General features: G+C 43.3%; 1 protein-coding gene across 2 annotated transcripts; it reads right to left on the bottom strand.

The window, feature by feature from the left end:
• Nucleotides 1-1,457: 1,457 nt before the first annotated feature.
• Nucleotides 1,458-9,706, bottom strand: slitrk3a (SLIT and NTRK-like family, member 3a). Of its 2 annotated transcripts, none has more exons than XM_084018982.1 (3): nt 9,439-9,706; nt 8,248-8,334; nt 1,458-6,547 (listed from the first exon to the last, which is right to left on the bottom strand). In XM_084018982.1, exon 3 carries the CDS (start codon nt 6,487-6,489, stop codon nt 3,784-3,786), a length of 2,706 nt encoding a protein of 901 aa, XP_083875108.1. In that variant the 5' UTR covers nt 6,490-6,547; nt 8,248-8,334; nt 9,439-9,706; the 3' UTR covers nt 1,458-3,783. The 2 variants fall into 2 exon arrangements, with proteins under 2 accessions (XP_083875108.1, XP_083875109.1); XM_084018983.1 differs by lacking the exon at nt 9,439-9,706 and adding an exon at nt 9,015-9,161.
• Nucleotides 9,707-25,788: the final 16,082 nt, after the last annotated feature.

A 25,788-nucleotide genomic window follows, 5' to 3' on the forward strand; every position in this document is an offset into this window, starting at 1 on the left:
TGATTCAAAATGGAGATGCACTAAACCTTTTGATTTGTCCAAAGACCGGCAACATCTTATGAATATGGTTGAAACAATAACTAATCCCAAGCCTATGGTGCCAGGTAAACTGTGACGCTCAGTTCACGAATGGTGAAACAAAATGGAACACGATACAAACTCAGCATCAGAGCAGAGACGAAGACACAAGTGGGAAATAGAGAGAGAGAGAGACTTATAGAAACAAGTAGTGGTAGGGACAGAGACACCGAGAAAGCCAAGGACAAAGGCACACACTGCATTTTACCGTGCTGAAGTCTTGCCAACGTACAAACCACAAGAGAGATGTTGAAGGAAAGGTTAAATCCACTGTGAAATTCAAATAGCACTGACTGAATAGAGAGAGAGATTCAAACAAGCAATGACTGTTTATATTTCTCACACACACACACACACACACACACACACACACAAAAGAAACATTTGGCCAATCTTCAATCCTACCGGTTGCCCGTACCTATTATTTCACCAAAAGTATGAAATCACTTGGAGATATTAGTGCAGGATAACAAGAGGATTTATTGGGATAAAACCACTCAGCATGGTATAATGGGACAAGGCCCAGCACTCACTGGTGAAATATTATGGGGGGTTGGGTGACAGGAGTGGAGGATAAACGGTTACCATATAGATGCTATATGGGACTATAGCAAAAAAAAAAAAAAAAAAAAAAATCATCAATGATCCCAAAACTTTATTTATATCTTCATTTGAGGGGAAGGGGTGATGGTAGTGAGGGTTGGGCTTAACAGAGTAATGCATTATGTTTTTAATCAAACTGAGTGCACACTGAAAATGCTGACCATATAGTCTAACGTCTTGGTCAGGGAAAGGAAGGCTTAACGTGTGTGTGTTTGAGAGTGTATACGTGATCAAGTTAAAGGGGAAAAAAAGGGAGCAGACCAAGCAGGTGGGGCAGCTGAACATGGAAGGGGGGGGGGGGGGGGGTACAGCATTGCGAAACTTTCTAGGAGTAGAAAACAGAGAGCCTCGATGGTGACGCTACCATGCTTTACAATTGCTTTATAGGATGATGACCTCATCGGATCAACAATAACTCTCAAAGAAAGGAAACAATGAATACAAACACAAGGTCAAACTGGTTGGTATTACGTCAGCTTGTGGACTGGATCGTTGGTGACCTGTCACGGTGGTGACTGCTCTAAACTAGCTAAGGGCCGTCCCGTTTAACAGTGAAGTACGTGGTTTGCTACATATCTTCCACTTGGCGTGAGTCGACACATATGAGAAAACACCCAAATGCAACTGAAGATCATCAATCCTAAACCTATTGAAATCAGAGCAAACGGCATCGCATGCCCATTTAAAAAAAGAAATAAAAAAAGAAATGCATCCTCCTTTTCATAAATATTCACAAATTTATAGACATCAAGATTGCATCATATTTTTTTCTTCCCCAAATCAAAAATTTCACTCCAGAAAGAGAAAAAGGACATAGCACTAGGATGATGTGTACTGTAACACCATATTTACTCCACAGCTGCTTCAACCTTGTTTTTGTTTTTTTATTTGTCTACTTCTACTATTTGGTCCTCAAAACGAATCTGGCTTGTATAAAATATTAAAAAATCACAGCAAAACAATTAAGCAATTAATGTTTGCTGTGGGACTACTATATTATTTTTATGGGCAAAATACAAAAAAATGAAAAAGCTATTTAATTTAGTTGATTCTGTTAGAGTGGCCTGCTTTATTCTGACATTTTCAAGGAATTAGTTGAAATAAAGCAAGAAAAAAGATGAGGGGTAAAAAAGCATGAAATGGGTGAAACTGCACTGGAATTAATGTTTTTTTTTTATCTATAGATGTATTCAAAAATATTTTTTACCGATTATGAGACATGATTAAGATCAACATTTTGTGCATTACATAATAAACTGCATCCAATCTACTAAATGCACATTTGAATATGAAAGCCTTTTTATCGCCCTCCAGTGGACTGAATCCACATTGCTACTATGGAGGGAGTCAGAAATAAGATGCGCAAACTCAAAGAGCGACTCCCAATCGCGTTTTCAATCGCCCTCTCCATTACTGCTCATTAGCCTACATCAGCAATACCCGTTTAGATAATTAAAATTGCAGCGTGCCTCACTGATTTGGTATATCCAGTCATATCATCCACTTCAAAACCAGCAGTGTTCACATGACTTGTTCTGGCATTGCGTTTTCTGTATTTTTTTTTTTTTTTTTTTTTTTTTTACCTTCATAACATCCAACTGGGACCAGTAATGTAGTGGCAAATAAATAAAAGGAAATAGCACACTATGATATTCAGCAGCTGAAGATCATAGGACACATTTCTAATAGACAGAAAAAGAGATTTATAGTTTCCAGAAAAAAAACAAAAAAATAAAATAAATGTGAATTGACCCTTTCCCTTTTTAAAGGTAAATGAAACTGGTACTAATCGAAAAATAATTAGCAGCTGTTATTGCCCTCTACTACATTCCTGTCTAGCACTCTATTGGTTCTGCAGCGATTCTTCCGCCTCCGGCAGCATTACCTCATGATGGTTGGCCACAATTTCAGCATGCCATTTTAACAAGACACCAAAATACACAGCCTGTCAAATGTGCTCCACACACAGGTTCCCGTGGCATCAACCCTTTCATCATTTGATTGAAGAGTTTGTTTTTATTAAGAAGGCTATACCAGACGCATAATCACTATACATTGATTTAACATTACCTTTACAATTAAATTCTTCACTGAAATTACAGAATAAATATATGCACATTTTTCTTCAAATCTTTGTGAGAGAGAGAAAACATTTAAAGTGCCTCCTACAAAGCCGTTAGTGGGTGACGATGGAGGAATCCAGAAGCAATGGGGTGGTGGGAGGGGAGGGGGGAGGGGTCAACAAAGTGCGTGGAAATATCCAGAAAAACCTTGAGCGTCGTCTTATAATAATATTCACAAATGTTTTACCATCCGTGCGTCGGCGTGTCCTTTTTTACGAGAAGCACCCTGATATAGACAGAAGTCCTCATTAATAGTAATAACCATATTAATAAGATATAAAAATTAAATAACACTGAACTGTAAATGCGTTGCAGTATCTCTGTTCATAATGTGATGTGATAGTTCTGAGTAAATCCCCTCGCTTCCTGCACTGAAGCGAGTGCATGCAGCAAACTGCAGTTCATTTTAATATATGTATCTTTTCTCTCTTTCCATCATTTCCTACAAACTTTATGTGCACGGCCTCCGGGTGTTTGTACATCCTAGTCGGGGGGGAAAGAGTACAGAAAGGAACCCCCCGCCCCCCCCCCCCCCCCCCCAAAGTCAGGGAGACGTCCAGCTCCCGTGCGTCTTGCGCATCGTGGTAACTCCATAAAAAGGGGGTTTTCGTGACGGATGTGTTTTCGGATGTTTTGTATGTTTTATTCCCCGGTGCCACTCTCATTCCACTTTTGCACTCTCTTGGGCATATAGAGCTATTTATATATTATAAAAATAACGGCTGTTGACATTGCTGGCTACTCTGAAAAAAAGGCACTTCTTGAAATATCTGAGAATGGCCTCTCCTCCAAAGTGATTTTTGGGAGGGGGGGTAACTTTGTTGTAACTGTAATATTATATTTCATTTCATATCATGCTGCTTTTTCAAGTTTGTTTTTTTCAATATTGGTTTTGGGTGATTTTTGTTGTCGAAGGTGGCGGAGTGAATGTGTTGATTTTGTGTTGTTTGTTTTTTTTTCTCTCCATGGGCTAGAGATGTTAAAACCGGTAAGATTTTTCCAAGACTTCGAGGTAATCCGGCTTGGTTTGAAGTTTGGCCCTTAACTCGAGGTAATCGCTTTGGGATGGGTCAGGGTAGCAGCCTTTCCCCGCCGTGAAAAGCAATGTCTCCTTCAGCCGTGCATCCTGCTGCAAATCTGGGTACTGCATGCCTGGTGGGTGCGCATGCGCCACATGCATGTCCTTTAGTTTGGGTACTGTCCCATACAAACAGTCTACAAAGCCTACTGTGGGTGTGGGCCTCTGACTGTCAATTACTGTAGCGCAGAGACCTCCGTTCTCATGAAATCCTGCCATGTCAGCCGTTGAGTGGTTAACTGTGACGATAGTGTTGAGTTGAGAGTTGGAGACGGCCAGGGTCCACTCTCTCTCTTTCTCTAACAAGGTTCTGTAGTTACTGCTGCTACCATTGTCTTTCTTCTCTGAAAACTGCGCTCTGTCTTCCTCTGCTATCTCCCCCTCTCTAGGTTTATAGATGGGGTTGTTACACATCTGAGTCACAGGGTGGGGGATGTAATCATAAACATGACCGTGGGCATGTGTGTGACTAGTGTGAGTGTGTGTGTGCATACTGGGTGTCGGTTTCTCTGGTGTGCCGGTGTTACCGGCACTGCTCTGCCTCGGTGGGTCCTCAAAAATTCTGCATTGCATTTGGATCCCCGTCAGATCTACCTCGGAACGTTTCCGGAAGGGGAGCTTCTTCCTGCGACGGAGAACAAAGGCGAAAAGCCCGGCAGCCACAAACACAGCAGAGATGAAGAGGATGAGTAGGCTTAAGATGAGGACCGACAGCGGGACAGCCCCTCTCCCACGTGCCTCCCCCATGTCGGAGCTCCCCGTGGTGAGGACATCCCCACCAGGCAGGGCTGGCGAGGGGCCTGAAGAATATTTGAGCTCAGGACAGATGACCTCCATCTCCAGCAAACGCAAGTCCTTTCCAAACGCGAACTCGGGTGTCTTGCAGATGACTTCCCCCACAACGATGACAGAGGAGAGCTTTTCCAGCCACTGTTTGAGGGGGATGATCTCACAGGAGCAGTCCCAGGGGTTCTGATGGAGATCAATTTGGACAATGGCGGTCAGATGCTCCAGAACGCCACGCACAGGCAGGGAAATGAAGTAGTTGTTGCGGAGGTTGAGGCGTGCAAGGTTGGTGCCAGCAAACGCATCATTGGGCAGGGAGCGTAGCAGGTTGTCATTGAGGAAAACCAGCTGGAGGTTTGGCATCAGGGAAAAGGAGTTGGGTTGTATTTCACGTATGACATTATACTCAAAGTAGAGATAACTCAGCATCTGGAGCCCCCGAAACATCCCAGGGGTGAGTCTCTCAATGTCATTCCCATTCAGATACAAACTTTTCAAATTTGGCAGGTTGATAAAGGCGCCCTCTTGGACGTAGGATATCCGATTATTCCCTAAATGCAGTAAATCCAAACTTGAGAAGTTCCAGAAATCGGAACGGTATATTTTCTGTATTAAGTTCCCACTGAGATATAATTTCTTGGCATTGAGGGGACGAGGCAGGAGCTCTGAGATGTTGTGAAAGCCTTTCTCCTTACAGTTCACGGTTAGCCCCAGGTCATTGATGTGAAGGTTGCAAGTACATCCAGCCGGACAAATTATTGGGATGGGAGGCCTTGTTTGGTAACCAGCAACAGGGGGCTGGTTGTGTCCTGGGTAGATGCTACGAGGGGTTGGGGGGTTCTTAGAGGACCGTGGTTTTTTGGTAGGCTTCACTCTGTCCTTGTATTCCACAGAAGAGGCTGTGTTGTGAAAGGAGGAGAGCATGGAGGAAGGTTTGGTAGGCCATGTGTTCTCGTTGTTGAAATGGATCCGGGGAATTTCCAGCTTGGCCTCAATCTCTGCATCGGAGAGCAGTGGACAGAGCTCACTGCGCTTGATTTCCCGCAAGTCTTTCCCATGTAAGTGGAATGGGTACTCGCACGTGATCTCACCGACCAAAGCTGTATAAGGGATTCTCTCCAGCCAGGTTTTTAACTGGACTATCTCACACACACAGTTCCAGGGGTTCTCCTCCAGCTGGATTTCCATTAAGCTCCTCCCAACGTACTCCAGCGTGCCCTTATACGGCAATGTCTTTAGTCTGTTTCCTCTCAGGTCCAGATGTGTGAGTGACACAGAACGGAAAAGATAATTTGGGAGCATGGGGATCAGATTGTCATTTAGTATGAGCACTCTCAATTTGTGAAGGTGTCTGAATGCACCGCTTTCAATCCGTTTGATAACATTGTAGTCCGCCTGCAGATACTCTAAACTCTCCAGCCCCAGAAAAGTGTCATTCCGGAAAACTTCTAGTTTGTTTTCGTGTAGGAACAGCCGTTTGAGTATTCCTAAGCCATTGAAAGCTCCTGCATGGATATCTTGCAAGGCATTATTACCCAGATTAATGGATATGGCATTGTTGAGGTGGAGGAAGCTGTTGAAGTACAGCTTCCTCATGGAGTTTCTCTGCAGGTTGAGCTTGAACGGCCGGCTCCATATCTGGGAGATCTGACTGACATTTGTAAATCCTTTACTGTCACAGTGGACGTGGAAGATTCCCTCTTTGACCTCGCAGTAGCAGGGCTCAAAGCAAGGCTCGTCGATCTCCTCGGAGTCCTCTAGTAGTGGGATCGGGGTGGTCCATCCTAAGGCTATGGTGCTCAGCAAGGTAACCCACAGCATCCTCGCTGACACCGAGGGGATGAAGTCTTGGCTCCAGGGACAGAGCCACTTCACAGCACTGCAACAAAGAACAGAGAGAGAGAGAATAGATGGGAGGGAGGGAGTGGGTAGCGAATACAAGCAGAAGTACACACACCCTCACAGAGAGAAAGGGAAGTTTGAGTTGAGAGACAGAGAGGGAGAGGGGGAGAGACAGAGAGGACATATGCATTAGTTTCAGTAGAATAGAAGACAGCTGTGGAGTACCAATGATCAGTCGGGTGACATTGCAGAAATACATTTAATGTTAGATATTTCAAATGTGATATAAACGCAGCGCATTTTAATGGATAACATGATGCCCAGCAACCCAAACAAATATCTACATCCAGACAGTTAACGTTGGTGAAGAGGGGGACTTGCCATTTATTATACAACAGACATGCTGGTGAGGTCGCAATAAATCACCTCAGAGATGCTTATCGCTGTGAATAAACGAAGGCAACAGCAGGTGGGTGAGGTTAGTGCTGAGGAGACACCGTCCCCCTGCTGTATTTATTACATAACGGAGACCTCAATCCCTCTTTCGGTAAATGAGCAGTGTGGAAGTGGACGGGAACGGAATAGGTATCAGCTCGTTGACCATTAGTGGGACGAGATGAGGAATGTCCAGGGACATGGCGAACATCCATCTCGTTAAAAGGATTCTCCACGTCACATCTACATTTATGTTTTGATATTTATGTTAATTCATAGATAGACTTTACGGATGTGAAAACAAACAAAAACAAAACAACGGGGACATAGTCCAATAGATCAAATGTGTGCAGATGGTGATGTGCAGAAAACAGCGGGGCCGAGGCGATTCGCCCACGGCGTTTTCCTGGGTTACATGCCTCACGTAAAAATCCGCAAACTGTCGACTTATTCACTGCAACTGAACCCTTCCACGATCCGCCAAACACACAATCAATACAACTTCTTCTGCCTTTTCCCTATCGGTGATTCCGTCGGAGGATTATGGGAGTAACGGCACAAGTGAAAAGCGCAGTGGGCGAAGCTGCTGCTCCGAGAAGCTCACGAGGCTGTTTTAGCAGACCCGGCCTAGAAATACATAACACGTATAAACGACAGGACAAATTAGGGGAAACTAATTATCATCTCGTAATACAAATGTCGCTTTGGTTAAAACAATAAAAATAAAAGAAGAAAAACAAGATGGGCATATCGCAGATTGCGTTCAGTGTCTCCATGGCGTTAAGTGGAATAAGTCACACACATGCACAGTATGCTGTGACTTTTACACGCGCACACACGGTCATGTCCGTTCAAACGAGGCTTCTTCACTGCAATGACACCGTCCGCCGGAGCAGAGCCGCTGTCCGTGGTGCTGAAACCACAATCACAGCGCCAGGAAAACAGAAACTCGAGGGGAGAAAAGCAAAATATCAGAAGACCCCCCACCCCCCGAAAAAAGACGTGATATTAAAACGCACCAGGATGTAAAAAAAAAGAAAAGAAAAGAAAAAAAGATCCTTGAACACGATCTCCTCACAGTAAAAATCACTGTTTCCATTCGCCTCCGCGTACGTAATCCTCCAGGATTTATCGATTCCGCTTCCACGATAGATACATAATATATATAGATTTAAAAAAGCGCAGATGCGATTAAAAAAAACCCTAAAAAGTAACAACGACCTTTCAAAGCAATTAAATAAATAAAATCCCGCCTGCCTTATGATACTCCCTTGGGTGTATCGGATCGGGTGGTGTACCTACTTAGTTTAGCGGGTTCCAACTTCACATATCCTCCAGCGATGTGCTCTGTTATTGCCCGGTGCGTCCCGCTCACCGTCCGATGCCGGGCTGCGAGGAGAAGAAGAACAAGAAAACGGGGGTGACCGAGCCGTTAGAGGGGAAAGGGGGGAAAGGAGAGAGAGAAAGGGGGGGGGGGGGGGATAGAGAGAGTAGGGCATTGAGGAGGAAGAGAGGAAGATATGCGCGTGTGAATGAGCCACGGAGCTGGGCAGATTCTCCACAGCCCCGCAGGCTACTTACATGAATAAAAAAAGTGCTGCCGGCCGTGGGTGGCACTTTAAATGCGATCTTAATTTGGATCAAATCGAGCTATTGCGAAAAAAAATGACGGCATCTGACAAGATCCAGTCTATCCAAACCGGTCAAGGATCCCCGCTCTCGCTTACTGGATTTTCTTTCCCCCCAAATAACCTTGCTGTCAATACCGAGCGGAGCGCTTGTTGAAATACATGCCAAGCATAATGCAGTAGCCTTTCGTCGTGACATTGGCAAGGGAAACGACGAATAACGGAAGAGACGGCTATTGATCAGTCGACTGGATCCCTAAGATCCGTTATCCTCGACGTAGGCTACGGAGAGTGCTTGTCCCTTTTTGAAGTCCATGGCTATGCAGAGCAGACACCGATACGCACACGAACACACGCACGCACGCACGCACGCACACACACCTGCATACGGTTTCCCTCGTGATGCACTCCAGCACAGGCAAACATAGCTCAAGCACTCACCTTAGTTTCGTACTGCAATTGGACAGCATCAGGAAAAAAGACCCCTAGTATGAATCGTGTTAGATCTCTCTCTCTCTCTCTCTCTCTCTCTCTCTCTCTCTCTCTCTCTCTCTCTCTCTCTCTCTCTCTCTCTTTCTCTCACCCTCGCTCAGTGGCTGAGGCAAAAGAGAGAGAAATGAAGACGTGATAGGAATGCAATCTCCCCACTCTCGCTCTCGGGTGACTCTGACTCTCCCCCTTCTTTCTCGTCTCCTTTTTTTTTCTTCTTCTCTAAGCAGTTTGTTTAAAATGCAACCCCTCGACTTGTGCCCGTTCGCTTCCTCTTCCTCCCCTCTCCTCCTCCTCCTCCTCCTCCCCCGCCACCGTCGCCGCCCCCCGGGCGAGCGCTCAACAACAGTGTATCCTGGTGATGGTGTTTCAGGACCTTGCCTCTGTCCGGTGCAGCAGTAGCAGTCGTCTGTGTGTCATATCGACGGTTTGGGTCAGCAGCTGCTTTTTTTGTTGTTGTTGTCTTTTCTTTCTTTCCTCGGGTCTGTTTCCCTGTCGTGCGTCAGAGGAGTATAAGAGCTGGGGAGCAGGGGGGGCAAAGGGGTGAGAGACGCAGTGGAGAGAGATCTGGCGGTGAGAGAGAGAAGAGGAGGAGAGGAAAAGAGTGATGGGGACGGTTGCGCTATAGTTCTGGATGCTGTCTAGAGGAGAGGACGCGTAGTGGAGAGGGGAGAGGAGCGAGGAGCGCTCCGGCTTTCGCGGCGGACACGCGCATCACGGGAATAAAAATAAATAAATAAGAGAGGGAGCGCGCGCTGGGTGAGACCGCCAGACCTGTGGATGGCAGCGCCACATGCCGCTCTGCTCTTATTTATTTATTTGTTTGCATCGAGATGTGTGTTATGTTAAGAGCGACACTCGGCTCTTCAACTGGGGGTCATTTTCTCGGCTGCACTTCGGCGAGAGAAAGTGTGGAGTTAACTGTCCCTCACTTTGCCGCTGCTACAGCAAGCGGGGGAGGGAGGGGGAGGGCGAACTCCGAGCGCCTCGTCTTTACCTTCTGTTTGCGTGTCTTCCCCCGCCTCGCCTCCAGCGGGCAACACAAGCCCGCGTTGCGAGCAGTTAAGTCGAGCCAAAGCTCACAGGCACCACTGAGACACCAGCACGATCCTCCAGTTCTTGCAGCTCTGCAGGGAGGGGGGGCTGATTGCAGTGGGAAGTTTCACCTTTCACTCTATCTCCCCCCTCTTGTTTTAACTGAACAGTGCATGCATGTGGTTTGAATCCACACCTCTCACCTTTATCTTAATCACTTTGGTTCAGAGCGATATGCGTTGGGCTACTCACTGATATCAAAATAATGCCAGAAAGCTTCCTACCTTTATTTGCCTCCTACCTTTTATTTGCCAGCAGACGCTTCTCTTCTTTCAATGTTCGTGACGGCAATTATGTCTTGGCCCGCATCGTCCTGTTTATCCACGTCCCTGTTGTGCTATTTCCTGGAATTTGGTAACAACCCGCGTTGGAAAGTTAACGCGTCAGCAGATGTATCAGAAGACCTGAAATATTTCTGGCAATTTTCAGTAAAGATGTGGGGAACGTTTAAGGTATTTTATCAATGTGAACTGAATCTATATTTAGGGGCAACATGGACCCTGCTCAAGGCAAAAATCATTGAGATTTTTGGTTTATTTAAAGCTGTCTCTATGCAAACTAATCAAATCCATGCAACCCAAGCCCATACACAGAAGCGTGCTGTACACATTCATATAGGGCTGCAGCTACCGATTATTCCATTGATTAATCGAGTAATCGGACAAAAATTAACATTGTACATAGTTCCCATATACACTGTTCATTTCTTAACACATTCAGTCAATGACTATAAACAGGAATAAAGATGAGGAAAAAAGAAAGGGAAAAAATAAGCTAAAAAAACATTACGCTACACACATAACCAGACCCGCTGCACTTCACTGATTTTTGGTCGCATATGCGCCAAAAATGGTCGCACTCTGGAGCTCTGGCTTCCTCCAAAACGGTCAGTGTGGAACAATGTTCCCTGCTGAGCAGCCGCATAATGCCGAGATAGGAATTTAACAAAGCTTCGAGGCAGAGCATTTTTTAGAATCAAGTTACTCAAATAACCTGAGTAATCCTTTCAGTCTTCCACACAGACACACACACACACACACACACACACACACACACACACACACACACACACACACACACACATGCATCGGGTGGGAGGTTAGAGGAGAGTGTTTCGGAGCAGCTGGTGGTCTATAAAGCTGCCATTCTTCTTTATGAAAAGCCATCATTCACTCCCTCAGCCTGTCAGATAATGTCACACAGACTGACACTAGTCCACTACAGGCCCTTCATTCTGCTCACAGGGCATGGACTGGCCAGAGTTTGTCACAACCAAGCACAAGCAACCTTCCAATTACAGATCGGGTCTAATGAGATCGCCAGATAAAATTTCCACTTTGAGAGACGCAGCAAAAATATGACATTGACAAGTGTCATGCCAAAACAAAAAAAGCCCTCACTCTAAAGGGGAAATCTTGGGACTGAGCAACAACAAATGTGTTTGTGTAACATAAAAAGATCATGTCATGAGGTGTTTTATTTGCATAGTTGATGTAGTTTTAAAGGGCTTTGCAGCACCAATGCGATTCAATAACGGATATAACCCATAGGCAGTAGTTTATTTTAATCTTATCATAGTCTTAACCACATAGTTATCTACATTGATGGCAGCTGCAAAGAAAATAAAAGAAAAACACAATTTGTTTGTAATGTTGGTAACATAAAGGAGAGTAAAAGTACAAAGTCAAACTGTTTGACTGATATGTCTGGACATAGTAACGGCCATTAAAGGCAACTCAGTCATCGCTGACCTTTTTTTTTTTAAGGTTGTCACTGCATGATGAAGGGACATCGGCGACAACTCTGTCAGCACGTAACGGCAAGCAGCTCCTGCCACCAATGGTGGCACATCGAGCAGAGGGATGTCATTTTTTCACCAGGCAGAGCGTATGATATCCAGTACAGTTGCTAGAGTTTTTTTTAATGATCTGGGATGAGATAATACCTAGATGTTTCATATTTAATTAATATGGTACCATGGTTGCTATAAATTCTAGCTAAGAGAGGGATATCTCTGGGATTATAAAGGCCCGACTACTACTGCTATATACTTTATATTAGCAATGCAGAGTTGGACTCGCTAATTAAACATAACTGTCTCTGAACTATGGCCATAAAGTTAAAAAAAAGAAAAAGAAAAACTTCTGTCCCCTTTTCAGCCGTCACCTTTTGAAACTTTCCCCCTTTTTTTCCTGCTAGTCATCAGGGGTTTCAGTGACATACCTCATGCTACCTGCCTGAGTCCCTTTTGTGGTCCACAAGGGACAGTGGGAAGCCCAGTCAAATAATTCCCCATCTATCGGTCTGTCGATCTGTCTCTCCGCCTGTCGGTCTGCCCCGACTGCTGGGGAGTCGATACGTCTGAATGCTGGTTGGCCTTTCTGGCTGTCCGCTTGTGTCCCCGCCTGGCTGCCTGCCGACCGGACCACATGCCTGCCAGTCTCTCCACCTGATGGCCCGACCAATTTCATGTCTGTCTGTCTCTGCGCCGCCTGCATGCTTGTCCACGTGACTGCCCTTCTTTTTGTGTGGCCATAAAGGTGTGACTTGGTCTTAGTTGTCCTACATTCAATATGGGCAAAAAAAGACAGATTAAATGAAGGTATGGGTGGAAAACAGTGTGACACGGATATATAATTGTATACTGTTTGTTAACACAGACTATCTCGTACCTTTCTTGGTGAAAAGATTTTGTATTCTAATAAGCATGCCACTGAAGTAGAAGCACCAACCACAATTATTAGGTTGACACATCTGTGTGTCTCATCTCCCGTAGTGGATCTTTCCACTCACGCCTGTGTAAGGAACACAATATGACATGTCATGTTTTTTTTATTAATATCGCTGTCTACTTTGTTAGTGTGTGATACTGAGTGATTTTCATGGAAAGCCCAGAGACTCTTCTGAAACAACTGAACAGCAATGAGAACGATCAAAATACAATCAAAATGTTTATTAATGCTTTAAGAGCAAAATGTTATGGCATTATTGAATGGTGCACATGGCATAAATCAAAGCACCAACATTGCAGAGAAAACTGACAAACTACATCATTTAGAGTTTTCTTTTTTTATAATGTATTCAGTGTGTCATGTCATTCTAGTTTAATTAAGAGGAATGTGCAGGGGGAGGGGGAGGCTATAGATAAGGCTATAAAGGACATTTTGTGAAAACAAGGAATCTGCAGCTGCATTTGCTTAAAAAAAAAAAAAAAAAAGTAGTTCTTTGTAGTTCAGGGCCTGGCCTTGAAATTTCAATGCGTTTCCAGAGTGAGAATGTGGTCTGGCCTCGGCTTTAAGAAGCGGTAGCAGGGGAAAACTTTGACTTGGAAAACAGAACTTAAAAGATTCTTTGAAAAGATCAATTTACGTTTGTATTCAACTTGAACAATGCTCTTATTTTATGCGGCACTGAAGTTTTTTTTCTTCCTCTTTTTTTCTTCACCCTATTGAAGCCTAGTGGAAATTCTCAGTAAAAATTAAGCGAAACCCCATGTGCTCCTTTTAATATCAACCCGAGTATTATATGTTTCTATTGTAGATCAGATTCTCTCTGGAGTAGCAAATATACTGCGCCACGGAAATAAGTGAAATGTCACACTGTTTGCATTAGTGAATTTGTGTGTGTGTGTGTGTGTGTGTGTGTGTGTGTGTGTGTGTGTGTGTGTGTGTGTGTGTGTGTGTGTGTGTGTGTGTGTGTGTGTGTGTGTGTGTGTGTGTGTGTGTGTGTGTGTGTGTGTGTGCAGGCCGCTGAGCATCACTTTAATGTGGTCACGTCTGAGTGATTGGCCTAACAGTGCAAATGAAGTTCAGGACAAAAGAGCATCCAAATATAAAAATGGACACAACAGTTCTCACTCTCTTTCTCTCTCTCTCTCTCTCTCTCTCTCGCTCTCTCTCGCTCTCGCTCTCTCTCTTTTTCTTTCTCTCTTTCTCACACACACACACACACACACACACGCACTATTTGACATTGAGACGTAGAACCTTAGTATCACCGTCTCCTGAGAACATTGCACCGTTGAGGACAACCTCGTTGTGTCTACGTTCTGACCTCGGATATCATCGCAGACGTTTTGGTCATAAAACTCAGGACAAAAACTGCCGCCGTTTCTGACACTCTCACGGTGTTTTACAAGACAGCCGGCGAAGGGTGCATATGTTAATGGAGTATGTCTCGTTAGTTGCTAGCATAATTAGGGAATTAAATAAAGTGATTTCATGGGGCACAAACTGAAGGATCTGCCCTTGTCACTGCATGACTTCCAGCCATATTTACGCTTTGCGTGGTTCACACAGAGAGAGGAGTTAGTAGGACTATGTACTTCTGTTTTAGAGGGAAAACCAGGTACTGCATTCACCTATTGCAGCACAGTAAGAAAGTAGAGCATGGAAGCAGAAGTATCTCGGTGGTAATGTTTAGTTAGTATGGTAAACTTGCACAATATTGAGTTGCAATGGTTGTGGTGGTGCTATTCTAGTAGTTTGTTGTTTTCTCTCAAAATGTATTTCTATTAAACACGTTGGGTTTCCTTCGGGACCCCAGCAATACACAAGTGTTAATCATGGATCTGCGGCAGGAGACGGACCCTGTTCTCCTGCGTGAAAGTTAGGACTCCCTATATGTTGTGAATTAGTGATGATGTCCAATAAAGACATCAATCTGAGGGATACTGGGCTGTTAGGTCAGGCTACAGGCTCCTTCAAAGTAGTGTGATTTGTTTTGTTTTGCAGGCACTTAATAATGTCACAGCCTAACAATACAAAATGACCTACATAGATCCATTTTGAAAGTTTCATACAGACCTTGCAGGTCAATAACTATAACGAGCCCAATCAGATAATTGACCCCATCAAACAAAAAAACACTGACCACTGCATTTGTGTGCGTGCACCTTCGTTGCTTGCATGTTCTGTTGATCTTCTAGCTGTCATGCTGGATGAGTTTTTGAGCCTGTGGCCAGATGGTGTCCTCGCCAAAAGCCTCTGTGGCGTGCCTCTCTCTCTGTCTCTCTCTCTCTCTCTCTCTCTCTCTCTCTCTCTCTCTCTCTCTCTCTCTCTCTCTCTCTCTCTCTCTCTCTCTGTGTCTGGCTCTGTCTTACCCACACAAACATGGACACACACACGTATAGAATCTCCAACGCTGCCACCCCATCCGCTATCTCTCCCCGCTCGCTGTATAGCCCCAAACTGTCGGAGCAAAAATACCCACAACACGTCTGCTGAGAGACCTAATTCTCACACACTGCTCTCCCTGGAGAGAGAGGGAGAGGGAGAGAGAGCATTAGTTGCTGCCTCAACGAGTTTTTTGGGGTAAATTACAATGACAAAAGGAGAAAGAGAATGATGGAGAGCAGTCTAGTGAGGATGGGGTGAAATTCGGGAAAATCCACACACACATGCGCACACACAAGGGAGGTAGAGATTAATAGTTTAAAATGTAGCCTTGTAAGCGTAAATGCCAACCACCTCATCCATGTTGGATTCAGACTCAGCCTTTGTCTATGAAAAGAAGGCAGAAGGGAATAAGACAATACAGCAAAAAAAAACAACATGCAGGGAGAGGTCGGAAACTTGTTGGAGCCTTGTGGGAGCTGACATTGAGATTCATAAGAGCTACTATTTTGACTTATCTTCCTCTCATCCTCTTCTTTCATTCATTTTCATTAGCCTTGAATGGCTTTCCCCAGAGCTCTGCATCTTAAAGACAAGACAAGGCAAGGCGACGCTGGAAACGCTAACACCATCAACTTTAAAGTTAAAATCAACCACTTATAGTCATCCATTGTTAAAGGGCCAAGCTGAGTCTTTCCCATAAACAAAAAGGTGACACTTTTGATACTTGATACAGATGAGTGTCGGCTTCATGCCTAAAACCTACATCTAAATCTCATATGAAGGTCTGCTAGTTGGGTAGCGGTGCAGCCTTTAAGCTGTACTTTGTAAGCTCTCTGGTGGTCTCTGTATAAGTGTGGATTAAACTCGCCTAAATCCAGATGAATCAGAGCTGCAGCAGCCATTTTGGGGCAACATGAAATGGAAGAAAGCGATGGTTGAATTCTCTTTTGTCCTTTTTTTTTCTTGACACATTTAGACACATTGATCAGATTGTTGGTGTCAGAAGACAACGTTAGGCAGTGACACCGCTCGTTGTTTCTCGTTCTGTGAGTGCCCCTCTGATATGCCCCTCCTGGCTTTTTGACAGAGTGAATGAACCCAAAAACAAGAAGAACTGGGTCATCTCCCTGACATCTCTGTGACAAGATTAGCTCTGGGTTTTGGCCAGTTTTTGTCAGTTTGACCGAGATTGAGGCTACAGTGACAGAGATGTAAGCGGGTGATGTCTAGATAGTTGTGAACCAAATAAATGTCAGAGGTGCCATTTGAAACTTGTGACGGATACATGACAGTTAAAACGTAGAAGAATGTGTCTGAAACATGCCTGCCGATAGCCCTCGAGTTCCATGTCATTTAAAAAACAAACGCCACTTGGTCGTAATAAGAAATAAGAAATGACCATTAAATGTATCGTCAGAGTTGCATAAACTCTGACCGCTCCTATTAAAGTCGAAAGGTGATGTAAATCGTGTTATATTTAGAACGTTTTTATGCACAATATGTAAAAAGGAAAAAAAAATCTGAATAACTAATTCTGAATAAATCTTTTCAGAATATGTTATTCATTTGCGGCCATCTGTTTTCTCAGTTTTAATTAGATAATAACCAGGAATCTTTACAAAACTTACCGATGACTACAGTCAGTGACTCTCGAGCTGCAAGTATTTAAAGGAAATTATAAAATGTGTGGCTGAAATAAAACAATCGTATGGGTTCATAACCAGCTTATAATAACCATACGCCACAGCTATGCCGTCGGATTTCTTTGCACATTCAGTAAAAAAATTAATAAAAATCAATTAAAAAGACCAATGTGGTTGCTTAGTGACGGGGTGTTTTGGCAGTTCCTTAATGAATGGCATACAAATAACTTTAATAAATAACTAAATATAATATGGGGCTGCACGGTGGTGTAGTGGTGTAGTGGGCCTCACAGCAAGAGGGTCCTGGGTTCGATTCCCGGGTCGGCCCGGGTTCCTTCTGTGTGGAGTTTGCATGTTCTCCCCGTGTAAGCGTGGGTTCTCTCCGGGTTCTCCGGCTTCCTCCCACAGTCCAAAGACATGCAGGATGGGGATAGGTTAATTGATGACTCTAATGTCCTGTAGGTGTGAATGTGAGCGTGAATGGTTGTCTGTCTCTACATGTCGGCCCTGTGATAGACTGGCGTCCTGTCCAGGGTGAACCCTGCCTTCGCCCAATGACAGCTGGGATCGGCTCCAGCCCCCCCATGACCCTAAATACAGGATAAGCGGTAGACAATGGATGGATGGAAATAACCAAATAATGAAATCAATATAACGCTAGCCTGTGATGAAAAAAGACAAATGCTAGCTGCTAATGTGCATTCCAGAGCAACCACCTCGGTATCTGCAGGCAGCCAGGAGGGCCTGTGTTATTGTTCACATTTTTAATCAATAAAAACAATTGGAATGTGTCTATAGTGTTCATATTGCCATACTTGATGAGCTTTTTAAAAAAGCAATAACTCACCTTTTTTATTGTATCGGGATATATAAGCTATCTTATCAGCAGTCTTGCTTCTATACACAGTAAATAATGTAGCTTCACAACCAGTCTTTGTGACTGTTTTGGAGACACTTAAGGCAGGGGCATTATTTTTTTCCTCCTCCAGCTCCCCCCCCCACCTGTTTTCCCCACTGCCTCCCAGTTTTTTGAAGAGGGGAATAAACCCAGATACAGGAAGAACTGGGTCAAATCTCTGACCCCTATGTGGCAAGAGAGGCTCTGGGCTTTTGGCGAGTTTTTGAATGTTTGACCGAGATAGAGCGGGTATGCTGAAAGAGGGAGCTATAAACAGCGGCGTGGTGTCTACGAGCAACGCTAGCAGCAATAGACAAATATGATGCAGCAGAAAACTTTTGAACCGCTCTTTTCTTTTCCTAAAGGATTCCAGAGGTTGCATGGGGCTTGTCATTGTTGTCATGGAGTATCCTTATCAAGAGAAAATAAAGATCGGAGAAGGCTACTCATCATCACCATCATCATCATAATCATCATTCATTTACATTTTCAATCATTCCTAGCCTCATGAAGGTTATAATAACTCTTTGGAGGAACTATTAGATGTTTTGATTGAAATGTATGGTCATTTTGGAGGCTGCAGTTTGTGGTGGTGTTAAATGGTCTTGTGATGAACTGAGAGGTTTCTATTGCAATATTTATATGATAAATATCTTTATCATTTTCATCAATGAGGGTATGTTAAATAACAGAAACAAGCTCTTATGATGTAATACAGTTCAACGGCACCACAAACTAAACCTCCAAAATGATCAACACCTCTCACAAACAGTGAGAACTTAATGGATGTAGGAATCATAGTTGTATTGAAATATTGGGGGGGGGGGGGGGGGGTTAAGTCAAATGCGTTGACAACAAGGAATGCCAAAATGACATACGTACAGTGTCAAAATGTACATTGCTTGAATATTAACAGAACCGATGAAAGCCAACTGTTTAATTCTCAGGTAGAAAGCCACATTTTGAATCTTCACACGTGGGTTTAAATTTGAATCACAGGCTTTACCATTAAGGTTACAGTACTCAATGAGAATAATTTGCCTGTAAAAGGTCAAAACGGGGAACAAAAACATGTTATTGGGATCTTGGCCGTGAAGTCTACAGTATCACACACTCTTGTTGCATTTCAAATTACAAAGGCTTTCTGCTTTGATGCACTGAAGACATTAAGTGCTTCAAGTGTCATACAAGGATGTATGACGGCGTATACTGTAATGTAATATGTGTCGGTGTGGAAATGCCTGTGTGTTCCTTTTCTATGCTCTTACACAGAATATGCGTGAATCTACAGGCAGCTATGCATTCAGTATGTGAGTCCTTGGTAAGTGTGTAACGGGGTGTTTGTTGGTTTTCGTGTGTGCCAGCAATCATATGCAGACATGCATGCATGCATCGTCTGATGCAGAAATCATGAAAGGAATTTGCTATAATGCATGTATGAGAAGGTATTTTAGCCTGACAAAAATGACAAAAACTATAAGGAATGGTTGTTCTTCTTTTCAATGAACATTCAGAGGATATATTGGAAATTAAATTTACAAATGTGCCACAAAATGTATTGTTTTTAGGTCAGAAATCTCAAAACCAGCTTCTCTGAAGAGCTTAGGCTTCCGAGAAAGGCCAAGACTTCCTCTAAGGTGTTAATGATTTCATACGGCTGAGACCAATACAATACATTTACCAATGTTCTACAAATTAGAATTTATATATAAAATTAAGCAGGAAACATACTAAATATTCTTAAATGTATCCCAGGTTAAGAGTGTGCGATCGTGCAATCGATAGCTGCTGGAAAACCATTTATTATGGAAACTATTGACGTAGTTGGAAAGTGTTTTGTTTTACATATTGCTTGACTTAAACACCCACACACTCACACTGGGTAATAGATATTTTGCAGCAATTCCAAACATTTTACTACCAAAGGTCCGGGTGGTTGTATCGATTTTCTGTGCTACATGCATAGGGATCAGTAAACAGTTCAAGACCACTTCCACCATTTGAAAAGCAAACAAACTTAAATCACCTTAAATCAGCACAATATGTGGAAGCCCCTTCCCATCCACTATGTCATAATAGGCCAGTTTTCTCATACCCCGTGCCTTTCCCCCCAATAAATTAGGCTAATCGTAAACGTCACTATTGGCTAATATTTTCTAGTGTTTGTTAGATGGATCCACACAAAGTGCGGCCATGCGTTGGCCCTGGTTTCATGAGACCAAGGTGTCACCATGAAGCCACCATGAACAAGCACAGAAAAACGGTGCAAAGTTTTAGGCCTAAGTTTTACTGATTCATTAGTCTTTAACCTTCATAGCCTATACAGACAGTACACATACACAGCGTTATTCAAACACATGAAAACTGCTGATTATGGCAGCACGAGTCGACCCCTGCCCCGAGCAATACTGAGTACTGGCAGGAAGTATACCTTTTCGTATCCAGAGAGATGTGAGAGTACCGACGCCAGCCAAACCGTTCTCACTGCCTACTGGTCGACGCCCCTAGGCATGGATGCAGTATGAGATGCACCAGCATTTAAACTCACTCCAATGTAAACTCATCTGCATCATTATTGGATGCTCTGATTGCCCAAGTAAACCTAAAAATTAAGTAAACCTAGGTTATTTTGGGAAAGGTAGTGTATGTAAGGAACAGAAACTGTAAGTTTTCTGTGGACATGGAAGTTTATTTTTAGGGCTATTGGATAGAAGAGACTGATGAGAACAGCTGATTCATGATTGACAGCCCCGAGCTATGACAGCGAGGAAATCATGAGCGAGAGGATGTAATAGGGATAGCTGGTGATCTGAGCATGCACAAGTATATTCTTCCTCTCTGCATTTACATTACACAACTTAATTCTAACACTTGAATCTCTAATCATATCCCATCATGTTTCAAACATAGCTGGATGTTCTCCTGACATTGTCGTTGGGATTAAGAACGAGGATTTGAAGTTCAGTCCTTCATAGTGGAGAGTGCGTGGATATCAGTATGTTTGGCGTGCATCATGTATTGCTTCTCTTCATTAATTTATCCCTAGATTTGGTTTCATCCCACCGTGGATGCTGACCGGCTAATGCGAAGCTTAACCAAGACCGGCTCGCGTAGCCTTCAAAGCCATATCATATATGATGAAGTAACACTGATGAGAGCCTCGGATCAATACGTAGAGAGACTGCATTTGGCCCGAGGAATCGGTCGAAGCATTTGGTTCTCTGTCAGTATTACACTTACTACAGTCATGATGGCCAGTGATTGCTTTTCCATTCCGAGCACTCTTTCCAGCTCTTGCACTCTTGAACACAAGGCTAAAAACCCAATCTCCGGGAATACAAAAGTAAATGGCAATTTGAGCCCCAGCAATTTACCAGTAGATTGTGTGGATTAGAGGGGCTCTCGCTGCTTTTGTTGCAGTGCTGTATCAGTCAAACAGGCAGAACGATGGACAGGCCGACCGGCTGGTTATGATGGGGATGTGACTTTCCAGCTAGTTGAGTTGAATTGATGACTTGGGAAAGGTTATGTTTGCCCGCCTTCTAAATTAATACACATATACTGTATTCACAGTTTGACTACTCCACTCAAGCAGCAGGAATTATCTTTTTATTTTAATTATCTGACTGACGTTGGAGAAATAAGACGGAGAATAAATGAGAACACTGTGATTGACCGAGTAGCTTCAGGCTCCTCTCTTCAGGATGTCACCTACCTCCACAGCATATGTACTCTCTCTCTCTCTCTCTCTCTCTCTCTCTCTCTCTCTCTCTCTCTCTCTCTCTCTCTCTCTCTCTCTCTCTCTCTCTCTCTCTCTCTCACTCACTCTCGCGCGCACACACACACACACACACACACACACAAAACAAACACATTTTCCAACAGATGACGATGGAAATTAAGGACGCGTATTTTAGGAAGCAAAGCAGAGAACAGCACTTTTTGCCTTCCTATAATTGCCCCCATTGAGTCAATCGTTTATTCCTTCCCATAAACAACTCAAACTGAACCACCCCTCGCCCTAATCACTTTCTGCTCCCTTGTAACCCCTTACTGCTCCTCCCCCTCGGTATATACACACACACACACACACACACACACACACACACAGTCCGACTCAACTCAGACTTTCATTTGTTCTACTTGGGCAAGCACATGAGATAATGCTCCATTGATCTCCGATGTCCTTCAGCATTCTCATATCCATAAGTGATGGGACTCCACATCTCTTTCTCTCTCTCGTTGCTCTTTGTTCCAGTGTACCAAATCATACTTTCAGATTAATGCTTCCGGAGCCTTTTCTTTTGTCCGTCTCGTTCTTTTCACTGTGTTCTCGTCTTTAGCACAGTCTTCATTACATCTCCTTTACATCTCCTTTTTCTTCTTGTTCATGTTCCTTGTCCTACGCTGTCTTCGGTTCCATGTTGTGTCACCTCAAACTTTTCCTGATTATCCCCATTTTTTCTCTCTCACGCACTCACATGTTCCACCTCCTTTTCGTATTCTATCTTCTGTTCTGCTGTCGGAAATCATGTCCTGGTTGCTCAAAATAATCCACAGACCTTGTTGAGAGCAGTTTCATGGAGGAGCTAATAGTTCCTGTGAAACCGCAGGTTCCTACATCGTACAAAAGACAGAGAGGGGGAAAAATTAATTAAAATATATTTGTGTGAACTGTCCCCTTTTAAACCTGCATAGTAAGCAGAAGTACACACCAGATCTCAGGAACCACAGCTCAGCCATGCTGGTTTTAATTTTACATTATCTATGTAGAGCTTAATAACAACTGTTAAAGGAAATCTTCAAATCTGGTGCACAATTGTGTGGATATAGTAATAGAGATGAGTTTGTTTGTGTGACTGCGGTGGGTAGTCAACACCACGGGGTGCAGATCTTTGTCCCAGATGATAGTTATAGTAGAAATGTTCATTAGAGGAGAAGCGGAAGTGAATAGTATGTATAGTATTTAACATATTTAGCGCTCTGCTTTCCTCAAATTCCTTGTTTCCTTTTCTGCATGCATCCATCTTTTATGACAACCATTTTGCATGTGGCGTCCCGTTCAAGACATCAGCAGACACGTGTTGATTCAGTCACTTGTGTGCTGATGGGCTGCACTCTGCACTTCCCTGCATAAGACTATGGAGATAACTGAGATGCTTTCTAAGAAAACATTAATGAGTTGGAGCCAACTATTCGAAAGTGGAACCATTTACACACACACACACACACACACACACACACACACACACACACACACACACACACACACACACACTGCTGAGACTGAAATAGCAAGGACAATATGACTCATGCAGTAATATGAGTAGCTTAGACGGTGGGTGCCATCTTAGATTAGCAGAGAGAGGTAGCATAATCTCCCTGGACACAATTGTACAGAACACACTAATGAACCTAACTATCCAGGTTAAATGTTGACACCGGAAAACAGTATGTATTGCACTCTGATTATATGCAGAATATTTAATCACTCATTACAACTCTTCAGCTAGCCCTTTGTCTTTGTTTCCAATGACAGTTTTAATTAACACCACACATCAGAAAACAGAAACCTGCATGAACATGCCCCACTGGACTCCATCAGTGACGCTGGCTGTAAGTGTTCTGTGTAAAGGTTTGACAAGCCGTACACTTGGACGCTGAATGGCTTAGACATGGACGATGACGCAATCCAGAAAACAGTTCTTCAGTAGATACATTTGTTGAGTATTCAATCAGTGTTAGTAATGGTTTCATGTCGTATATTTCTGAGGCTGTGCTCTGGTGTGGTGCTGAGACACAGAAAGTGTGGAAATGATACAAAGATACTTGCCATTTCTGGTTCACAATGCCATCACAACACACACAAAATCCCCAAAAAGCAGAGAAAATCTTAGTTTTTACAACAAATGCATATGTGATGACCTGCAGTGGTTTCTGGGTGTACGCACATTGTCTTTTTTTTGTTTTCTGCAAAATTGTCAGGAAAGCAGAAACACTTGAGTTTACCAGGCATACATAAGGAGCTTATAGGCTAATCGTCAGATGTACACGCCCACTCCCAACGCAGGGCCGGTCTGAGTGTTCAGCGTTGACAGCCGCCCACGCAATGCATACTGATGCATGCCGGCACGTCCCGGCGGTTAGTGGTTATACCTTTTGATAGACCATCAGTTCGGATCATGTCATTCTTATTTTATTGAGGCTTTCATATTTAAAGGGCCACACAATTACATGTTAATGAAACAGCCTGAAGTGATGCCTGAAGTGATTGAAAGACATTTAATTCCATGTCGACATGCTTCTGTTCTGTGACTTTTCTGCATGACTTTCACAACCTTCCAAGAAGTGTCCCTTCTTCAATGTTCTCTTTTTTATTTAGTTACAAACACACAATTCAAATGATTATAATTCCACATGATTTATATTTTTCTTATTGTATTGTTTTTTATTGTATTTTTTTTAAAACCTTGCTATTAGACGTGTGGTTATATATTATAAGGTGGTTAGCAGTAGTGTTACTGATGTCCACATATTATTTATGTCAGACAGACACTACCAGCGAAGCCGAAAATCTTATTTGTGGGAGTAGATTGGCCGGGGCCGACACTGAGTGTTGCTGGGGAGATTTGTGCTTTTTCCCCTCCCAAGTAAGATTAACAAGTTAGCAGTGAGTAAGTAAGTATGCTCACCAACTTTAGTTCTCCTAATGAACAGACTATTGTTAATTAGCAGTAACTCCAGATGGGAATTTAACGTTGTGTGGTCACACTAATGTGTGTCGGTCTGCTGAATATAAGGAGAGAAATGGAGAGTGACAGAGAGAATGAGGAGATGAGGGATGTATAGGGTTGGGAGATTGGATGAGAATTGGTGGCCAAAGAAAGTAAATCCACTTTTGTGGGTTGAATATCTATCTATCAAGCAAAAATCTATTCCGTTTTCACTACTTTCTACTACTCCATACTCTCATTATCTCTGTCGGGACAGACTGTGTGTGCGTGCGTGTGTGTTCACTGATTTTTTCACTGGCAAACCTTTTTGAAAATGAAGTCTTCACGGGAGACCAGCCAACCTGAGCATAAGGACTCACAGCAAGCAGTCGAGGATGCAACGCGTCTGCGAAAAAAAAAGAAAGGAGTGAGAGATAAAAGAAGGCGATTGTGAAACGTGTCACGACCCATTTAACAACACAGCGGTCTGTTGCGCCTGCAATCAAGTTATATTCAGTGTAGGTCATGAAAGAAGTGACAAAGCAGTTTTTTGGCAGGAACAAAAAGCATATATATCCACAAAAGCCAAAGAGAGAAAATATGTCACTAAAGTGTGAGACCGTGTGTAAATGTGCTAATGCACATAATGTATAGACACCAAAGGATATATCTCATAAATAAATGCACACGCCACACACTCGCAGCAACTTGGAACAACAGAGGGGTTGCCCCGCTTGTACCTGAGCTGGTGGAAAGGTGAGTCACGACGTAAATGTGCTTCCTGTGATTCCCATCCCAGGTGAAGTGACCTAGAATGATGGCGAGGAGTCATTTACATGATTATCCTCCGGTGAGCAGTCAAAAAAAAAAAACGAGAGGGGGAGACAAAGAGGAAGGCATGAGATCAGTGAACAGCTGAGGTCACTAACAAACGGTGCTATTGTTAGACATCGGGAGAAAAAAAAAAGGCTGTACAAAATCAACTGCCTGACTCATGCTGTTAAACTGCCTACAGCATTTTTTTAACAGTTGCTGGGGAACTGTTATTAATGTTTAATATCAGATGACACATCATACTGTATTACTTAATCGCATGTTCTGGAAAGCAAAAAATTACATATATTGACCATTACACAAGATGCCCAAATGGTTTGTTTCCATTGGTATCACATTTGAAGTGATATGTCCTTGCATGTCCTTGTCAGATGTAACTACCATGTTTTATTTTGACTTCAAAGCTATTGGTGAATGAAATGCTCC

Source organism: Eutrigla gurnardus (genome assembly GCF_963514095.1).
Source record: "Eutrigla gurnardus genome assembly, chromosome: 10".
NCBI lineage: Eukaryota > Metazoa > Chordata > Actinopteri > Perciformes > Triglidae > Eutrigla > Eutrigla gurnardus.